The sequence below is a fragment of the Lycorma delicatula genome, chromosome 7, assembly GCF_047948215.1.
Source record: "Lycorma delicatula isolate Av1 chromosome 7, ASM4794821v1, whole genome shotgun sequence".
NCBI classification, from domain to species: domain Eukaryota; kingdom Metazoa; phylum Arthropoda; class Insecta; order Hemiptera; family Fulgoridae; genus Lycorma; species Lycorma delicatula.
Genome location: NC_134461.1, coordinates 30,207,344 through 30,229,061, shown reverse-complemented (window position 1 = coordinate 30,229,061; position 21,718 = coordinate 30,207,344). Strand labels below are relative to the sequence as shown.

The 21,718-nt window shown below is 29.2% G+C and overlaps 1 protein-coding gene across 3 annotated transcripts in view; it reads right to left on the bottom strand.

The window, feature by feature from the left end:
• The window catches only part of HERC2 (E3 ubiquitin-protein ligase HERC2), a 276,358-nt gene that overhangs the window by 92,026 nt on the left and 162,614 nt on the right, over positions 1-21,718 (bottom strand). For 2 of the 3 annotated variants that reach the window (XM_075372110.1, XM_075372111.1), the window contains exons 49-56: positions 18,486-18,731; positions 13,069-13,259; positions 12,781-12,978; positions 9,285-9,440; positions 5,384-5,608; positions 5,122-5,283; positions 3,727-3,957; positions 813-1,055 (exon numbers count right to left, since the gene is read on the bottom strand). In XM_075372110.1, coding sequence (XP_075228225.1) covers positions 813-1,055; positions 3,727-3,957; positions 5,122-5,283; positions 5,384-5,608; positions 9,285-9,440; positions 12,781-12,978; positions 13,069-13,259; positions 18,486-18,731 — 1,652 coding nt within the window. The remainder of the gene's footprint in view (positions 1-812; positions 1,056-3,726; positions 3,958-5,121; positions 5,284-5,383; positions 5,609-9,284; positions 9,441-12,780; positions 12,979-13,068; positions 13,260-18,485; positions 18,732-21,718) is intronic. The other variant, XM_075372112.1, reaches the window with a different exon arrangement.

The window sequence follows — 21,718 nt, the reverse complement described above, 5'->3', positions numbered from 1 at the left end:
GAAAACAATAGCGATGCTGGGAAGGTCAAACATGTATGTTCTGTTGCCAACCTCAAAAGTATAACAAACAGAATTATCATGTTTACAGCCATCTGTATAAACTACAGCATCAGGATTCATGCTATTTAAAATACAGGTTGCCTCATCTTTGGGCAGATGTTATGAGGGGTAAATTCATCTGCACTATCAGAGGCGTAATTCTTTGCACATTTACTATCTTAAGTACTTAAGGGGTATTTTCATTTGCATTTGTACTGGTTTGTAAAATGGCTAGTTGTTGAATCATGCTACCGTTCCTGTCATATTAGCCAAATAAATATTTGTATCCAATCCCAATAATGGGCATTAAAATCTGTGATAACAGACTGGACATTTCATCCTCACTGACATCAGAATTTGGGGGAAGGTACAAGCTGCAGATATTCATTTTAAATGGTACCAATATCTTCACTACTATTGTAGGAATCTGTCTTGACAGTGAAATCTGTATGGATAATGCATCTTCCATTAGGAAAATAGCCACAACTTCACATTGCCACACATCATCACATCATTAAGAAGCTTCATTAAGTCTTGAGCAGTATCAATCAATCTCTTAATTTCCTGATGTTTTTCGGTGAACTACTTGAACCTGTAAAAACTATATTTATCAGGAAAGGTGAGACCTTTTGACGGGAACCTCTTTCCTGGTTGTTTTGGAGAACTACAAATCTGATATTTTTATATTGTGGATGGAATGCATCACCATTTACCCTATTCTCTTCAATTGTACCCTATTCTCTTAATACTAACCTAAACTGACTAATACTGACCTGACCACTCTTCGTTAGAGCAAGTGAGAACTGAGCACCGCATTCAATGTGACAAACACCAAGACCATTTAAACGTTCAACATTCTGAGGTAAATCACAACCCTCACTTCCACCTCTTCCTAATTTACCAAAGTCACCATCACCCCAAGAAAACACCATTCCTTCATTAGATAGGGCTAATGTTTGGGCATCTCGACTTCCACATGCTACTTTAATTATATGATGGCCAAGCAAAGCTTTCACCTGTAATAAAGATAAACAATAAAAAGTCTAAGTATAGTAAAGATATTTAATTTAAACACCTATTTGCCATGTAAATGATTTGTATCATTAACTAATCATACTGTCTCTTGCGCGATCAGGCTGAAACTGATCAAGACCACTTTCCAAAGAGTAATTTGCACAACAGCCTCTCATAAGGCAATATATGAAAATAAATAACATAGTTTCAAATTTAACAAAACTTCAGATAAGTTGATTTAACTTCTAATGATCTACAGACAATAATAGTAAAAAACCAATTACAGTTAATGCCATCAAACTAGATATTTTTTCATGATTCCATTTTTTCATTATCTCTAAGGCAGATAGTTTGCTTTAATACATTTTTATGCCCAAATGGAATTTATAATAATAATAATAAAATATCAAAGCAACAATTACTGTTGCTGGATGTGCAAAGAATACTTATAGTTGAAATCATGAAAATGAAGAAAGTTATCACTTAGATTTCCACTACAAGTGGTTTCTTGTTTATTATTTACTTATTCATGAGTCAAAATTTGTTGAAATGCTAGACTACAGTTGTTTTTTGTGTTGCAGAACTATATCTGTTATTAGGTAGCTTTATATTGTTTTTGTTAGGATGTTTGTGTACATCTCTAAAAAACAAGAACTCTTTCTCATTATATTAAATGTAAACAAACTACTACAAAAGTCCGGCAATGCACAACATAATACATGGTCACAATCATTAATTATATTTTACAAATTATTACCTTATTAGCACCACTAATAATCATTCTATAATTTCAGCTGTATTAATCTTTAAATTTAATAATTATGTCATTCACCAAATATTACATGTCACATAGTTGAACACATTACATAGTCAAGTTGAACAAAGCTCATACTAAAACTGGAACTAACTATTCAGTTATTAAATTATAAGTCAAGGTTGTGTTTTGTGTTTGCTGAATATTTTTTTGAGAAACCTTGTACCAAAACAAGAAAGATATTTCCAAAAAGTGTGGAAATGTTGCAAGAACCTTATTAGAAAGAATATTTTAGTGTCATGACTGACATTAACAATTCAGATTAAACTCAAAAGTGTTGATAGCATTGTTTTATTTGATTGATGCCATTAATTAGGAATACATCTCTAGCATTGTTTTATTTGATTGATGCCATTAATTAGGAATACATCTCTTGTGGTGATAACATCATTAAAAAAATTTATCTGGAAATAATATTGTGTTTGTGAGAATGAGAAGACTTGAAGTATGGGCAAACAAAACATGGATGCCGCATCACAATAATGCTCTATAACGGATTCTATGTAGAAGTTTTTGGCAAAGCATAACACAACTCTTGCTCCTCAAATCAGATAGACAGTGAAAACCTGTTTGTCCATCTATTTGATTTGAAACCTGCAGACTTCTGTTTCCAAAGATGAAATACACCTCAAAGGAGAACATTCCAGATGATAGAAGAGATTAAAAAATACATCATTACTGGGCCTGTAGGCTATTTCACAAAACATATATTAAGAGTGTATTCTAACAACAGGAAAAATACAGAGAGGCATTCTGACAGTGACAGACACTACTTCAAAGGGAATATACCTAATTAAGTTATATAACAAAATAAATTATAAAAAGTTTGATTTCTTTTGGACAAACTTTATGAATAGTTTATCTGTAACCTCCAGTTCGACAAATTGATCAACAGTTTATTTTAAAAAAATTTCTGATGATAAGTAATGAATATTATTTACTGTGATAATAATTATCTTAATAACAAAAAAAAAATTATTGACAACAGTCAATTGTTATCGAAGTTAATATATTAACCTTAGCAATAAAAATTTGAGGATATTCTTATCCAAATGATACATTTTTTTTACATTGAACATATTTTTGAGGTACCATTGTAATCAGCTCTTAAAAAATAAATATTTTCAAATTATTTTAATCAGAATAATAAAAGTCTAAAACTGGAAGGAAAAAACAGGTGAAATTTTTAAAATTCTATTTTTGCTGAGCCATCTGCTTTTAAATAATATACTTTTATTTTATTATTTTTGACTTATACATTTTTTTAATTTAATATTTTTATAAAAGAACTGATTGTGCAGGAACAATATCAAAAAATGTGTTCAATTAAAATTTCCATAATATATTATACTTCCACTGGGATTTTCAAAATGATTTGAATGTTATTTTCTGCTTCTCCTAGCATTAACAAACGTAAGTATATATATATATATATATATATATATATCAGACTACTTGACAACAGATGAGAGCACCTTCAACTTTTCATTCATAAGCTTCACAGTTTAAAATATTAAGAATTTTTCATAACATACAAACAGTGTATACTTTACCTGCATAAGTTTAAACTATATGATGGATATTACTAAAAAAAAAGATCCAAAGAGTAAGCAGTACAATCTATCTCACAATTTTAGTCATTATCATACTCCGAGAATAATGACCTCATTGTACCAATGCAATACATATGGAAAAATGAAGTGATTAAAATGAGTACAAAATAAGTTAGTTATTTTTTAAACAAAACCTTTCGTCACTTAATTTTCATATAATAAAAGAAATATCTGTTTAAGTATGTTGGCAAATTTTAATATTCTGTTTTAGTACAAGAGTTAATTAAGTGAAAAATATCTACACACCAGTTTTGGTTTAAGTTGAGTAAGCATATCACCATGACCAAGTCTACCGTATTCACCAAGGCCCCATGTATATAATTCTCCACTAGATGTGATAGCAGCACTATGGCTACTTCCACAAGCAATTTCTCGTATTCTTTTTGATTTTAATGCTTCTATCAAACGTGGCTTTTCTAAAGTTTGTCTATTTCCATGCCCTAATTTTCCTTCATCTCCTTCACCCCATGAAAATACCTGAAATTACCATAACAAAAATTAAAGTCAATAATAATAGTAATAATATGAAACAGTTCATAAATGAGTGGCAACAATCGGAACGCACATCATTTCATTTAGTGTTCAGCAAATCTAAAAACTAATTTCAACATCTTATTTTCTTTTTACATAAAAAAACAATTAATTATTCCACAAACTTAACCTTTAAAGTACATCACAGTGAATTGTGTACATTCCCAGCTTACTCCCATTATGTTTTTATGTACCTTTTTACATTTTATGACTTGCCATCATATACTGCAATTTGTCTAATTAAAAGTAATATAGAATATTTCAAATATATTTATAAATTATTAAATATTTTCAATTTTGTAAAATTCAATGCAACTGATTTTTTAAAAAAAAATATCCAGTTTTCTAGGAGTATGTACTCTGAACATAGCATTTTATTGTACTTATTGATCAATTTTACAAAATTGTTAAAGTATTCTTTTATGTCTGACTTATTTTCTTAATTATATTTGGCTTTATAGTGTTTTTGACCATATACTGTTTTTTCATATATTTTATAAAATTTATTCATTTCTGATTAACTATGTGTATTGTTAAGATATGATTCAAATTATATTTGCAGTAAGAATATATTTATTTATATATTATAGCTTTACTTGACAATTTTCTTTTTAGATATATTTATTTGATTGTTTAAGCTTAGCAATTACCATATAGAACAGTTGTTAGATCATTTGGTGATATTTATTTCATGTAACTCAGCACTTATAGAAATAGAACATTTAGTCTACGTTCAGCTTTTATCCGAAAATAATAATGATTCTGATCTATACATAATAATGATGTGGGATTAGTTTGTGATATTCTAAACTTAAACAAGCTTATGGAACTGAAAACTGGATAGTTTTCAGCTGCTGGTCATTTTGATGATACAAAAGTACATATGATTTCAATCCTTCACACACAAAAACACAAAATGTAATTTTGTTACAATGTTTTTAATTTTCCATTAAGTTATATTAATTGGAGTTAAAAAAGAAAACTAATTTTAAAGAGGATAAGTATAAATGACCAATTTTATGTAAAATAAGTTATATGGATCAGGTACAGTAACTTGTGAAGCACTAATACACTGAAAGGTTATTAATAAATATAAATGAAGTTACATACTTTCCCATCTAGAGTAAGAGCCATTGCATGTTTACCACCAGAATGAACAGCAACTTTTTTGACAACATACTGGCTCAATGATGTCAACTGTCGTGGCACAGAAACGTTATTACTATGTCCGAGTCCAAGGCGACCATTTGTGCTATCACCACAAGCAAACAACTAAAAACAAACACACAGGCATTCAATAAATATTACTCTTTATATATAAATGTAACAAAAATTAATTTTAAAAATTATATTATAATAAAAATAAGTTTACCTTGCCATCATGTGAAACAATAAACAGTGATTTAGATCCACCAGCAATATACACTGGTTTAAGGGAAGAAAGTACTTCAGAGTACACTGGATATTTAACTTTTGAACCCTTCAGTCCACCAAGTTGATCTTTATCATTCAATCCCCAAACAAGTACCACCGAACTTCTAGAAGAATTTGTACTACTAGTTGTTCCATCAGATCGAGTTACATAGCTTTGTGACTCCTAAATAAAGCAAGAAAAACACAATTAAAAAAACATACATGTTAATTTTTATAATAATATTATTTCATAAAATAACTAATTTTTTTTTATAACATGCTTGTTGATTAATTCATAAACTTCCTTCTACATAAATAAAACATACTAATTGGGTGTGGGATTATGAATCAAATTGTACGTTTAGATATTTAAAAATTTAAATTATTACACACAGTTAATAATATGCCATTAGGACCTAAAGCAAACAGAAAAATCAGTCATAAATTGATTCAATGATTAGGAATTCAGTATTTTAGATTGGCAACCACAAAGCCAGGGATCTTAATCCCATAGAAAATTTGTGGTTATTAAAAAAAGTACTGCTTATGTGGATCTACCCATATTGAATAACATTCTTTGTAAGAAAGTCAGAAAGCAATAAGATTCTTTAAGAAATAATACATAATAAAATTAGTTGAAAGTATGACTAAGTGAATCCATGAAATTAACAATTTTCCTTCTAAATAGCAGTCTAAGACAAAGCCCTCTCTAGCTAGAATTGCATTAACTTTTTTAACTGGCTTTTTTAATCTAACTAAAGAGGTTTGTTAGAGAGTTTACCGAGAATCCAGGAAAACTCCAATTACTCTCTTTGTAATCATGATTAAACACCACATATCTAACAACTAGATTACACAGTCTTAAGGAGTAGAATGCTCTCCTAAAACAGCAGCAAAGAGAGTTCCCAGACAGTCCAAAGGAGGTATTGCCATCTCACACTAAGTTTCAATAGAAAAGAAATGGTGTCCTGACAGCAACAAGGTTCAATATGGTGCCAAAACAGTGATTGACAGTTTTCATAGTATCTATCCAAGGAAGAAGAGATGACAGATAAAGTGAAGGTATGAAAAGGAAATGGTTAACTCATACAGGAACTGAATCTGATTGTCTTGCCCAGAGTTTCTTATCAGCTATTATTTGGCATTTATTGATAATAAAATTTTAACTACCTAATATAAATATTTATATTAAATATTAGGTAACATAAATATAGTACAAAAAAATCACACAATCATTCATTAAGTACTAAAATTTTATTTTTTTAATTAAAATTCCTTTATCTTTGTGTGTGATATGTTGGATTACTTTTGAAGGAAAGAAGCATTTCTATCAAAATGGGCAGGATCATCATAGGAAAGAATACATCAACTTCACATAATTGTGGAAAATAATGCAAGCATGCAATTGTCTGTACAGCTGCTTTATTATACAAAAATGTGAAGCAATTGAATTCTTCTCTAGTAATCAAGTGTATTTTCCTAAATATTATTATCATAGGAGGAAATTCTTGATTCCAAGAAAATTTCCATACATTGAAAATTTTAAGGGAATTTCAGTATATGAATGTTACCTGTATGTAAAAACCTTTTTTTTAATAGATAAAAAGGAGATATTATTTTAATATCTTGATTAGTTGGATATTGATATCCCCTAAGGTATTTTAGAATCTCTTAGGTGGTGTAAATGGTACTATTCTGTAGTCCTTACAAACTGATGATTTCATAATAAGATCCATGATAAAATTTTCAAAAGCAACTGAAAAATTATTAAAAGAATATGAAGATAAATCATAAATAATCAAAGCAAAATCAATTAAATTGTTCTCTTAGATTACTAAATTTCCTTAACAACAGATGCAGTTACCCTACAGACAGAAAGAAAGAAAATCAAAACACCCTTTAATCCAAAACAACAAAATCAATATTGTTAAAAAAACATAATTTACTTTTTTTCATTTCACTTATATGATGCACCTTATACATTCATTAAAGGGAATCCTTCTATAATAATACATGGATCCAAATCATGAAGAGAGAAAGAAACTGGAAAGAATATTGGAAGGAAAAATGAAATTTGTTATAATAAAAAAAGTAGAAAAGAAAAAGGAATGCAGATATTAGAGATTGTCTAAAGAAATACACTATTAAGGGAGAGAATGAAATATTAAGGTGTGATTGCAAAGTTTTAAGACTGCTGGGCTGTCTTAATATTTAAAAATAGCAGTACTTAAAGCTATTATAATAAATTTTTCTCAAAGTAGTTCCCTTCCGACTGATCACATCAATTTCAATGGTGTTTCCACTTTTGGAAGCATTCCTAGAGATTTTCTTTCTTAAGGGTGTTAATAACCAGTCCATATTTGCCTGGATGTCTTCAATTGAGTCAAACTGGTTCCATTTCAGTGAAAATTTCAATTTAAAAACATGTAGAAGTTGACAGGGGCTAAATCAGGAATATATAAGGGTTGCAGAAGCATAGTAATTTGGAATTTGACCAAAAATTCCACGAACAAGAATGCACAATGAGTCAATGCATTGTCATGGTAGAGGACCCAATTCTTGTCTTGCCAGAGTGCAGGCCTTTTTTCCCCACACACTTTCACGCAAATGCTGAAGGACACTTTTATAGTATTCCTTGTTTAATGTCAGCCCCCTAAGGGCAAATTTGTGATATATGATACCAACAGAATCAAAGTAAACTACCAACGTTGCTTTCACATTTGACCGAATTTGTTGCTTTTTTTGGTCGTGGGGAACTTGAATCCTTTCACTGCAATGATTGTGGTTTCTTTCTGGTTTATAAACCCAAGATTTTTCGCCTGCAATTACCCTATTTAACAAATCTGGGTCAGTTTCTAACTGATTAATCAGTTCTTCGAACAGCCAGTGTTGGTACTGCTGGTTTGATAACAATTTCAGAATGAATTTTGTGGAAACACAATGCATGTTCACATCTTCAGTTAAAATTGAATAACTGCATAGAAACTTAAATTCAGTTTAGCTGCCATTTCCGTAATTGAAAGCCTGCATTCAGAGCACACTAAATCACAAACTTTCACAATGTTTTCGGTGGTTTTTGAAGTGGAAGGCCAGCTGAACGGGGTCATCTTCGACTGATTCGTGGCCAACTTTGAACCAGATAAATCATTTGACTGACTCAGACATTTATCCCTAAAAACTGTTTTTAAGTGTTCTTAAGTCTCTAAAGCTGATTTCTAGGTTTTCAAACCAAATTTCAAAAACTTGTTGTTCCATTTTATCACATATTTTGTGAAATCAATAATCCATCGAGAACTGAAAACATGTCTTCACTCACCAGGATGCCACTATGTAGTGAACAAAGATATGGTAGTGATTTTTCAAAGGATGCAAAGTACAAAACAAGCTTCGCCTTCCACACCTGCAGGCAAATCTATCCCCTCCTACAGAACAGTGGCACCACCTCTATTAAAACTTTCCAATCACATCTCACACATCGGTTTAGGACATATCAAGAGAATGAATGGAGAGAGATTATCAAAGGTAATGGAAGAACTAGAGATAAATGAAAGGTCTAGAGAGCAAAGTGGACAGTGGGAATTAAATAGTGTAGACATAAGAGGACATAACTACAGCAGATGGAAGAACAGAAATGATGAGAGGGTAATACAAGATGGAATGGTGAATACCAGACCTGGAATGTGATCCAGATATGTATGTAATTGTATATGGTGTACAGAAAATAAATCAAGTTTATTTTATTAGAGTAAACAACATATCAAAATTTTAATATTTAGTGATAAATTACTTACTTTTTAATTATCACATATAAGCAATTTTTAAAAAAAAAAATTTTTGTTAACAATGTACAGAATAATTACCTGAATATCAGTACAATCTGATGCAAGGAATGGTACAGATGCAGGTAAATCACTTATCGCATTTTTCCTTCTTCCAGTAATATAAAGTTCATGAACTTTACAATCAATTCCTCCATTGCGACACTGTTTAATTGCTATCTCAATGCAAGGATAATACTACAGAAAAAAGAAAAATTGATTATTAACTTTACCATTCTAAGTAAAACTTTATCTACTAACACTATTATTTACACTTTATTTATAACATTTATTTATAACGTTATTATTTATAAAACTTTATTTACTAACACTAAATCCATGGACTTAATACTTCTGCAACATGCTAACCGCTCAGCCACACTGCAACTGCCGAGACTCTTGTGAAGTTGAAATATTCTAAATCCTCCATATTCACCAGATTTGACACCCTAGATTCTAAGGGGATATTAAGAATGATGAACGGAAAGATGCAGTGAGGTTGTACCATTAAGGAAAGACCACCAACATTCTTCGTTGATGGAATGAGAAAATTGGTTTACCATTGGAAGAAATGTGTATGATGAAAATGTGGAAAAAAATTTAAGTTTGTGCAGAAAATAAAATTTACTTTTATTTTGTATTTGTTTCATTTGACGATCTCTTTGCATTTGTGAGTTATGAGGAACTGTGCATTACATTTCAGCAACCATTCATATATGTATAAAATAAAACTCACTTTTTGGTTCAGGATTTATAAACTATATTAAAACAATAGCCAGAATTAAGAAATAATATTTCAATTTAAACTAATCATAAAAGATTACTTTACAATACTTCAGATTTCAGTCTATTTATTCACAATTATTTTTAGAATTTCAGGCAGGTTCTTCTTGTCATTTATCTTATAATATGAAGTTTTAGTCCATGATGATGCTCTTCCTCTGAGCTTTTGAAGCAGCAATCTGCATGGAAAAGCGCATCTTTATCTTTACTCCAAAAAAAATTTCAACTTTGAACTAAGATAGGTTTTACATTTTTCATACACTAAACATATCTTTATAAAGATATGTCTTATCTCAATATTCTGTACTAGGTGATTTATTTAATAGAATTTAAATACAAAAGGAATTATAGGTAATCTAATATTTTTGTAGAATGTATGATTTCCAGGGTAGAATATCTAAATGGTAAATAACAAAATTAAATAACAAATTGGTAAATGAAGAATAAGAAATCTAAGTTAGTTAAATAAATAGTAAATTGAAAATTAAATTACTCAAAAAAAATTAACATTAATTGTAACTTAGCGTTAGCAGTTGTAACTATGTATACCATAATTACATTAGATGCTTTAACAACTAATTGCTGCAAGCAATCTGAGATACCAATTATTTCCCAAAATGGTGTAGTCATTCCCAAGAATAAGTTCAATGCCAGCGTTACTATGGAAAGTGTGAAAAGTGAAATCATCTTTTACTGTCTTCTTCACTGACCTAAATTTCTTGTTAAATATCAGCATGCCAATCAAAATGCTGGTATTTTTAATCCTATGTCACTACATTTCTCTAACCAATACAGGAGCTGGCCATTAAAAATATCATTACTCTTAGGAAAGGTAACTCTAATTAGGGTTATTTGTATTAAGATGCTTTAGATAACTCACAGTCATAATGAACGTGGGGAGTAGAAAGTAAAGAACAAATTTAATGTACCCCTTCCAGTGGGAAATAATGGATTATATACATCGCCTCCATTCAATAGAGGAGTTGAGTTATAACCAAGCAAACAAATATTAAAATTTGTTGATAAGTATAACAATTTCTATGAATCTAACAAAAATAAAAGCGATAAATTATGATTTTATAAGACTAAACATGTTTATGATTAGTGAGGTAATAAAAAAGTAGTTAATCCAAGCTTTAATATATCAAGACATCATCAATATGACATAATCTGAAGAAATGCAGTGCTTGAGAATAACTTTTTTGTATTTCTTTATAACATAATCTGAAAAATGATGATGATATATATTAGGGTATTAAGAGGGGGAGAATAAATTCAATACCTATACTAAATTAAAAATATGAAGCACTGAGTATTTCATGATGGAAGAAACTGTCTTTTCAACACTAGTATTTACTCTCAAGTACTGTAATTTTCATTTAAAAAAAAAATATATTGGCAAGTAGGTAGTGTTTTTGGGTCTGTTTTTGTTAACAAACCTTTTTAATTTGTTAAAAGAAACAGATATAATTAAACAAAATGTATGAGGTCACTTCAAAAAGTAACTGAACTTTTCTTATCTAACTGTTTGCTTTTTATGTAATATCCTGGAGGTAGTCTCCTCTTTAATAGATAATTTTTCCAAATAGCATTTTCACTATAGGAACCTGTCATAAAAACTGTTTGGATTACCTTCAGTGCAAATTGTCAATTACCAAATGTTTCAGTGCCATTTGATGTCAAATCTCTAGATGATGATTTGAGCTTAGTTAAAAAAAAGGAGTTCTAAGGGGCCAGGTCAGAAGATAATAGAGAACAGAAAAGAATAGTCATCCCATTTTTGTACAGTTTATGGATCGATCAACAATGCTGATTATGTGGGTGCAATGACTTGGTTAAACAAAATGTTTTCTTCTGTCCAAGTTCAAGTCTCTTCCTCCCAACACTTTTCCAGTCTTTTTAAAACTCAACATAATAACGATCAGCAGTTTGTATTTAAAGAAAAAATTGTAGTGAATGACACACTCGTAAAAGTTTTACTATAAAAAAAATTCCCAACATGATCTTGACATTTAATCACATTTGCTATGCTTTTTTTGTTTGGCAAAACTGAACTTTAGTTTTGACATAGCCATAAATCTATATTTTATCACCTTTTATAATCTTCTTTAGAAATTTTATGTTATCATTAGCATAACTTAATAGTCCCAACACTGTAACACAATGTTCTTTTTGTTTTTATGATATCAAAGCACAAACTTTGTCACAATTTGTTACATCTACAATTTTTCAGTTTTTATATATATGTATATATATATATATATTTTTTTTTTAAACATGTTGTCCTGTGTGTTGAATTATAATTAGTATTTATATACCACAGACACACATATAAAGCAAGATTGATCTTACCTTCAATCTAATAAGGCCTTTTCAAATCTTTTAGATTCATCATCAGCTATTAAAAATATAATTAACATTAACATTGAGATACTTTGTCAACCATGTCATGACTCAACAGTCAAAATCTTGAATAAATAAATAAATATTCAAGATTTCACATTTATTTACTATCTATGCAAATTATTGAGAAATACTGTATGACAAGTTTCATTTTGTTTCACACAATTGTATTAATCTCATGTCACTAAAATTTTCAAAAACCTTTATCTTTACCCTATAAATAAAATTGGTTATTTTCTAAACACACTTCATAGTACCTGATAACTTTAAAAATTACATAATTTAAATTAAAACACATACATAAGTACAATTTATAGAATAGTTATTAAAAATAAAACAAATGTATATTTACCTCTCGAACATCTGATAAAAGAGTAACAATAGTATCAGCAGCATGAATATGTACAGTGGCTAATGCATGCATAGATGTAAATGATGAGCCACCTTTAACAACAACAAGTGATGGCATATAACTACTGTCAACCGGATCAACACGCATCTTCAGTGACTGAATTAAAATTTCTGGTAGCATTTCAAGTCTTATCCAGTGCTGAAAAAATAAAAAAAAAAATAAGTGTAATAAGTAACTGAACAAATGTTAGATGAGAATAAACATCTAGTAAATAAAAATCATAAATACCTTTCCTTGCTGACCACAACTCTGCCAATAATTTTCTGAATACGGATCCATTAAGAATAGAGCCCAATTTCCACGTGATGAGGTACTAAGAGTTTTAACACACCGGAACCAATCATCAATATCAGGTTCAGAAACAACTAATTCATGTCTATTATATCTACCAGGCCGCCCAGCAAACACTGCAGCACTACCTGTAAGAAGAAGAAGAAGAATGCTTTTTGAACAAAAATGGTTTTTTTAAAAATAATTTTATATCGAATGTAACTTTAATTAACCATCTACTTAAAATTGTATTTAACATTTTAAAAATAAAATGATCCAGATTATGTACTTTAGATATAATATTTTAATAAGTATGTTTTCTCTCTTGCTTAACAAATGTTATGAAAAAGATCCCAATACTGAGCAGATAATCATTCATACATTATAAATGTAAAATTCATGCTGATAAGCATAGCGGCTAACAGAAAGTAAACATCTGAGTTTGAGCAATCATTATTTTAAACTGGAAAACATGAAAACACTCAGAAAATGTTAAAAAAAAATCTATATAAAATTACATGATTATATCAACAGTCATCATTAATAAGTAATAATGAAATAGCATACATGTTAATTAAATAAACATAGTAATTAACTATGAAAGACTACCAACAAGTGACTCTAATAGAATTTATAAGAAACAAACTGTAGTAGTGAATATTTATTTATTTTTTTATACATTATTTTCTCAGTATCTACTGATGACTGTTTAATAACAAAAAAGCCCATCTAGTTTTCAATATTAAGTTAATTTTTTTAGAAAAAGTCTGTATTGATTTCTAATTTATTTCAAAAACCATTTAGCATAACTCTTTCTTTATAAAAAATGTACAAAAAGAATACCAGCATATAAATCTATTATAATATATCTTGATTAAAGTGTACAAAGTTGATTTAAGATTAGAATCAAAGAGCAAAAAGGACTGTTTTAGTTGTACCCATGGCTCTAGATTGATTCACTATCTTTCCACTTAACAGTGCTACTAGCATAAATGGTGACTTCTGACAGAAAGCCTTCTGTGTTTTGCAGTTTGTTAAATGTGAATCTGCAGTTATAGTTCACAACGTGAGTTCTGTAGAAGTTCTAATGTGATCCTGCAAGGAGTATAACATTTTTTACGGCATAATCAGTTTGAAACGAAAAGATGTCTGTAAAAACGGTAAAGTATGGGATGACCAAATGTATTTCAAGAAAATGTAGAACAAGTCAGAGAGACTTTCCTGCATAGTCCTGAAAAATCTGTTACGAAGCCAGTTTGCCATAAACTAGCAATACCAGTAATGACAGGGTGGAATATTTGAATGAAACACTTACTTATGTATCCATACTGATGACAGCTGTTACAGTTTTTAAAATCTACTGACTACACTGTGTGTGCCCACTTTGCAATTGAAATGTTCCAGCATGAAGATGACAACTTTATTAATTATATTGTTTAGTGAAGACTCAACATTCTATTTTAGTACAAAAGTTAACACACATAATGTCCACTTCTTGTGGGGGGGGGGGTTAGAAAATCCCCATGAACTCTTATGATGCAAAAGGGACTCCCCAAAATTAAATGTTTTCTATGTGATATCCCGATGGCATGTTTATGGACCGTTCTTTACCGCTAAAGCAGGCATAACAGGGGTTGCTTATTTTGATATGCAGCAAACAATTCTAAACTTTCCTACACTGCAAGATAAACCAGAGAATTTTATTTCAAAACAAGATGATGCACCTCCTCACCAGCATAACTTTGCACGAGATTGGTTGAATGGTGTTTTCCCTAATTGTTGAATCAGTCAGCATGGACCTGATAACAGAGCTTGTTTGTGATGCCCTTCAAGGTTACCCAATCCCACTCCAAATGATCTTTTCTTTTGGGAGTTTTATAAAGGTATGTCACTTTGTTACTTATGGATCTAATGTATTTAAGGCATAGGATTTTGAAGCAGCTATTGCTTCCATTACTGCTGGCATACTGGTTAAATTATGGGATGAACTCTCCTGTCAGTTGGATGTGTGCGCATGACAAAAGTGCTCACATTGAACACTTTAGGGGAAAACTGTAAGAGTTACACTTTCATTTTATTTGTGATTCATTACTGTAATTCAGAGAGATATTAAGTAGCTTTCACACTATTTTTCCTTGTTCACCTTGTATTGTCATTTGATTGAAACATTCATATCATTACTATATTAAAGTCTATATTTTTTTTGGCTTGATGAATTTTTTTACCATTAGAACTTCAGAGAAGCTTGTATATGTGGTAATACAGAAATGTAATAATGTAGCACATGAAAACTTCCATGCCTGGCTGGGATCCCTGGATAAAAGACACAGACACTATCACTCCGCCATGAAGATTAGTAGATATTATTTAGTAAGTTTTTTTTTAATTTCATCAACTGCTGTGGTTATTAATTGCTAAAAAATTCCAAAAGGCTGCAGTAAAATGCACTCAGCCTTTTTTACTTCCTTGTAAGAAAGAAGTAAAGGAAGTATTGTGATTGTGAAAAATTTCAGTTTCCAGATTTCAACAGAAATATCCATTTTGACTATCCCTGAATACATACTTAGTTTCGGCGTGATGTCTGCATGTATGTATGTACATGTGTATGTATCTCACATAACTCAAAAACAATTAGCCATAGGATGTCAAAATTTTGGATTTAGAACTGTTGTAACATCTAATTTTGTACCTTCCAAAAAAATTAAGATAATCCAAAAAAACCTGTATTTTGGACTTTTCTTAACTCCAGTAATAAGCCCTCACTGACAGCTTTTAACAATATATCATAAGTGGTACTTATTTTCATTGGTTCCAGAGTTATAGCCAAATAAAGTTTTAATTAATGAAATATTTGGATCTTAGGGAAAGACACATCAGTTCGAATCAACTTCATCTCCTTTTTTTTAATTTAAATATATTGTTATTAATAATTATTAACCTCTCATTGTAAAAAAAAATTATGATGATTAATAATTCAACAACAAAAAAAAGAAAAATATCAGAATTTTTTAATGAAATAAGATTATATGTACATTTCATTTAAAAAAAAAATTGTGTAAATGTAGTAATTTAATAGGCGTACAAGGAAGTCATATGTTGTCCACATCATGATGAAAGTAACAAGGTGGCAGTGGCTCGTCCCAAAATCATTTTCCCGCCATGATGTTTAAATTTGTTTATGCGGTTGGCGCACAAACAGAAACAAGACATCAATGTGATTAAAGGCAGAATTATCAAGGGGGGAGGGGACAATTCATCTATGCAAACATTTAATTTGTATAAATCATATAATTTTTTAGATTAATTAATTTTAGAACTTAAAATTTAATAATAATTGAAGATGAAGTCAATAAGTTCAGAGAAAATTTCATTCCATTGATCGATTAGCCAGTAATATATTCTTTTCATTTTTCCCATACAGGCATTTGAATTCAAAATTTAATCATATTTATTTCATCAAAATTTAAATTCAGATAAAAACACACTTTTGAACCTACCATGTTCAATTTTTATATTATCACGTGATTTTCCGCATTTTTGTAGCCACACACTTTGTAATGCTTCATTCTCCGGGAACGGAAAATATTTCACGTTCTTTTTCGTTGGCGAATCAGTTCTGCTCAAACAATTGGGGAAATAACACGACGGCATATTTACATTTGTATCAGAAAAAAATTTGTATAAAAAAAACACTGTTTAAAAGCAAGTAGTTATAAAATCGAGAAAATTCAGAGACAAACTATCCGTGTAAAAGCTAAAACAGAATTGTGTCTTCAGAGAGAAATTCTTTTCTGCTTTGTCCAGGTAAAAAAATGAGTCAGAGTTGTAAAACGAAACGGATTAAGATATCAAACCTGAATGCAGAACAATTGTTTTCTTTATTGCACGCGGTTTAAAATGGTTTACCTAGAAAATCCCTTGCATTTCATTTGACTCGTTAGAAAAATATGTTTATTGAATATAAAATTATTTTTCACTAAACAACAACTTTTTATTTTATTTTTATTTCAGTATTATAAAGTAATATTCATTTTGGTATCCGTAAAAAAATAAGTAATATCTCATTTTCCCGTGTAAATTAGATTATTAAAAGCAATTTCTTTCAAAAATTGTTTTGTGATAATATTTTTAATTAAACTAAAAAATTATCAATTCCGAAGATTGACCAAAATAAATAATATCAGATCTTTAGTTATAAAATTTTGAAGTTGCACTTCATAAGATGTGTCCCCTGTTTGTTTGTTTAGGTTTTCATTCATTATTTTGAATTTTATCTTAATTAACAATCAATTTCAATACTCTTAAGAATCAATAGACTTGTATAAAAAATTTATTTTTATTAAGGATTATTAAAAAAAAATTGTTATTATATTTAATAAATATTCGATTGTTAGCTCATTTAATCATTATCATGTATTTAAAATTTTTGTACAACTAAAAATTTTTGTCCTAAAATCCCTTACTTATATGTTCAAATAACCCGGTAGAAAATGAGATTTTGGGACGAGCGTATACGCATGCGCGCTGAATACTGTGCGCAATGCTACACCTTGTTACTTTCATCATGGTCCACATCAGATTTTTTTTAAATTCAGTAATCATTGTCAGCTGATGCATTAAAAGAGTACTTGGCTATCAACATTTTATCTTGATTCATCTTTTTCAATTCCAAGAAATTTTTAAAACTATCAGGTTGTAAGGAACGCAGCTTACCATTTCACCCTGAATCAGTATTTTATTACAACTTTTAAACCCCAAAATGTAACCCCAGAAAACATAGTGTTTTTGTGTGATTTTCAAGCTCCATAACTATAATTAATTTTTAAAAGATGTAGTTAATAAATATTAAAATATAGACTTTCACCTTAGCCTTCAAAGAATTTCACACCACTTTGTTCATTACTTTTACTAAACAATGTATAGGACCTACATACGAAACTATTTTTAGTTCTTTCAAGAACTGCTATGAATTAATTCTCTGAAGGATGTAAGAATATTCTGCAGATAAAATTTACAATAAAGTAGAAGTACGGTTTAATCTGAAGTTAATATTAATGAGTCATATCTCTTAAAACATATATTTTAGACACATCTGGTAGAAAGTATTATATGAAAGGAGCAAAATATTAATGGAATGAGACAAATAATCTTTGGTGATTTAATAGAATACCTCAAGCTTGATACTTATATCTCATAGAAATTTATAATAAACTAGCTTACAAGCAAATGAAAAGTAATATGTAAAAACAGTAGTTTACTTTTATTAGATTATTTTTATAGTCAATGTTTCTCCAATAGTGAAACAAAAAACATAAAAATTACAACTCTCAAAGATGTAATTAACTAATAAGAAGCAAAATTGCAATTTTTCTAACCTGGTTCTGTAATACGATTAAAACCATGTCTATGATTTTTCTGCGTATAAAAACAATTTTCACAATAATTGAAATTAGTGCATGCTTTGCATTTAAATCGAGGACCAACTAAAGGGAACATCTGACAACCATTACAATTGACTTCAAGGTGACAAGATGGTACAATCTCCATCTCAGACACCAGCCCAGTCCAATTACACTGTTGTGGAAAATCAACTGTTACTGCTCTACCATTACTACTAACGCCTGCAACAATTAAAATAAACACTAATATAATATAATTGAATTTACAGTAATACGAATATACCACTATTAACAGTTAGATAATACCAAATTAGAATTACTGCAAAAGTCATAATCCAAATAGTTTTTCAATGATACCAATATAAAAATTTCATTACTGACAGATATATCACTTTCATTGTATCAAATACAAAGAAAACAGGTTCTAACATTACTGAGTAGAAAGGTAAATTTCAATTTTTCACTTGTTCCTTATAAAGTTTCACACCAAAGTAGCTTACCCTTCAAACTGTTCTTCCACATTCCAGCAGTGATTTTCATACAATTTTATTATGAAATAAAACAAACTTTTACTGAAAATTAATTTAATTATCCTATTTTCTGTAGCTTAAGAACTGTATAAAACATTTGATAACCACTTTCCTAAGCAACAATTCTACATTGCAAAATAGTATGGATGAAAGAAAAATAAACTTTTTTGCCAGTGGAATTGATAGAATAGTCCCTGAAGTTAAAAAACACTCAAGCATGGAATAATTTTATTTATATACACATCCCACCTTAAGTGCTGATCAACTGTTACTCCAAAGTAATCTGTGAATTCAATTCTATTTTCTCTGATTTCTACTGCATTAATTATTACAATCAAAGGAAAAGATTTTTATTCAATTTACGGCGGGTCAAATACATAATTGGTAGAATTAATAAAACAAGTTTATATATATTGAGAATTAACAGATCTATGTCAAATCTAATTTTTATTTGCTGCAAACAATTTCAATCAAGTTTCACTCTTTCACAAACCTCTATCCTAACAAATAGTACATATCACCATCAAAATACACATTATAATGTTTTAAATCTAAATTCAAAAGAATAAAATATGAATAAATATGCTGTAAATTACTTATAAAACTGCACCATTACTATTCTCTAAGGTATACCATACTGTAAGCAACAAGGGTTACTAATTACATTACCCGACTTAATAAATGTTCAGCGATCAGTCTGATAACTCCTAAACCATAGAAGCAGAATTATCAAAACGTCAATCTTCTTCTCCAGCTATGTTAACAGTATTTTAAGTAAAAAAGTATCATAGAACTTTTGATGAACACAAGAGAATAGCTCTTATTTTGGACCATAGACATCAATATGTTGGAAATTAAGAGTTTCCACAGCATCTTGAGTACTGATGATAAGTAATCCATATCGTTTTTTTAATTTTTATTATTATTATTATTTTATATTGCCAAATAACTATTTAGTAGATATTTAATTTTTTTTTAATTTTGTCTGTATTTTTTAGCCAGAGATGTGTCATCCTTTTTATACTTAGTATACAAGTCTCATATCCTTAAAGGCTATTGGAGAAATTTTCTCTTAAATATATATGGGTTAAGACCTTAAGAATGTATTTTTTTTATTTCAAGCAATTTTAATAGTAATACCATCATACTCTGTGTACTGTTATAAATATTAATCTGGTTCAAACCATCCAACAATCTCAGTAGTAATTAGTTGGAAAGAGTACATGATGTGTTCAATGATTGGAGGATCAGATACATCTACCATATGTACCTTGCTACACCCTTGTTTTTAAATACATCAATATTTTTATCACTAATTAGCTTATTTCACTATTAGAATCTACTTTAGTCACAATTTTATCTACTGCCTTTCTTATTGTTTTATTATTCCTATTTCCAAAGCTAATTTGTGACTTGTAATTCTTAGTTTTAGTTTCTTTGATTACTTATCTCAATTTATTTTGTTATGTAAATATTGTATCAATTTTTTTTAACAGCGAGAAGTTTTTCTTTTCTTCCAATTGAAACCACTGACCTGTTAGTAATCTATAGCTTTAATTTTTTTCAACTTAGAAATATTATTAATTATGTTTCTCTCAGTCACTAACTTCATCTTTCGCTATGTAAATTTGTCCACTGCTATTTAAGTTATTCAAAACATCAAATCATTTCTCCTCTTCAATTAAACAAAAAAATTTATTTCAGTTTACAGCTAGTATTTTCACACATTTTCTACCTTCTCAGTTTTAACACAATTATGCACTGTAATATAATAGCAAAACAATCCGTATTTGACGATACTGATACTCAGTAAATAGTAAAAAATAATCCATTTTTTCTGGATTATTATCTAAAATATCTGTACCAGAAAAATAATAACAGAACCATTCCAGGCCTTCAACAACTCAGGATGATAATGATAAAATTTAGAACTAAAAACATTAGCATTCTCAATAGGAGTCTAATATATACTAATTTCAAAATCTCAACAACTTTCATAAGTTACATTATCAGACAATTTGTTCCATTAAAATTAAATTCTGTTATCTTCATAACTTCTACTAAGGTGGAAAAAAATCTTTCACCAAACTGATATATGTTGGTGTTGGTATATTAGATATTATGATTATTAAATTTAAATTGCTAAATGTTATTGTCCCTTACCCACGATGATAAAACAGTTACATAAAAATTAACATTAAAAGAATTTAATGTGAACTTAAACTAAGAAAAAACAAAAAGAGAATGATGAATTGGGAGTCAATGATAATATATATATATATATATATATATATATATATATATATAAAATAGTTGCTAATATTAAATTTTTGTCTTCACACAAAACCAAAATTTCACTTCACCTTGTGGTCTTGTGGTGGGTCTCATCCTTGACCACCTCAAGGATGAACAGCCAAAGGATGTTATTATCTTCTAAGAGACGACAGATTCTAACTACATGAAACAATTTATTTAAAAATAAATCTTCGAGAAATGACAGAGATGTAATAAAATGGAGGTCCAAGGGGACCTGAACGAAATTACTAAATTGAGGCAAATAATGTAAATTAAAAAACAAATAAAGAAACTAACTAAAAGTGTAAATAGTTCCTATAAAATAATACAAACAATGAATGAAAGAAACCAAAAAACACAGGCAGTAAAAAAATTAAACAAAAA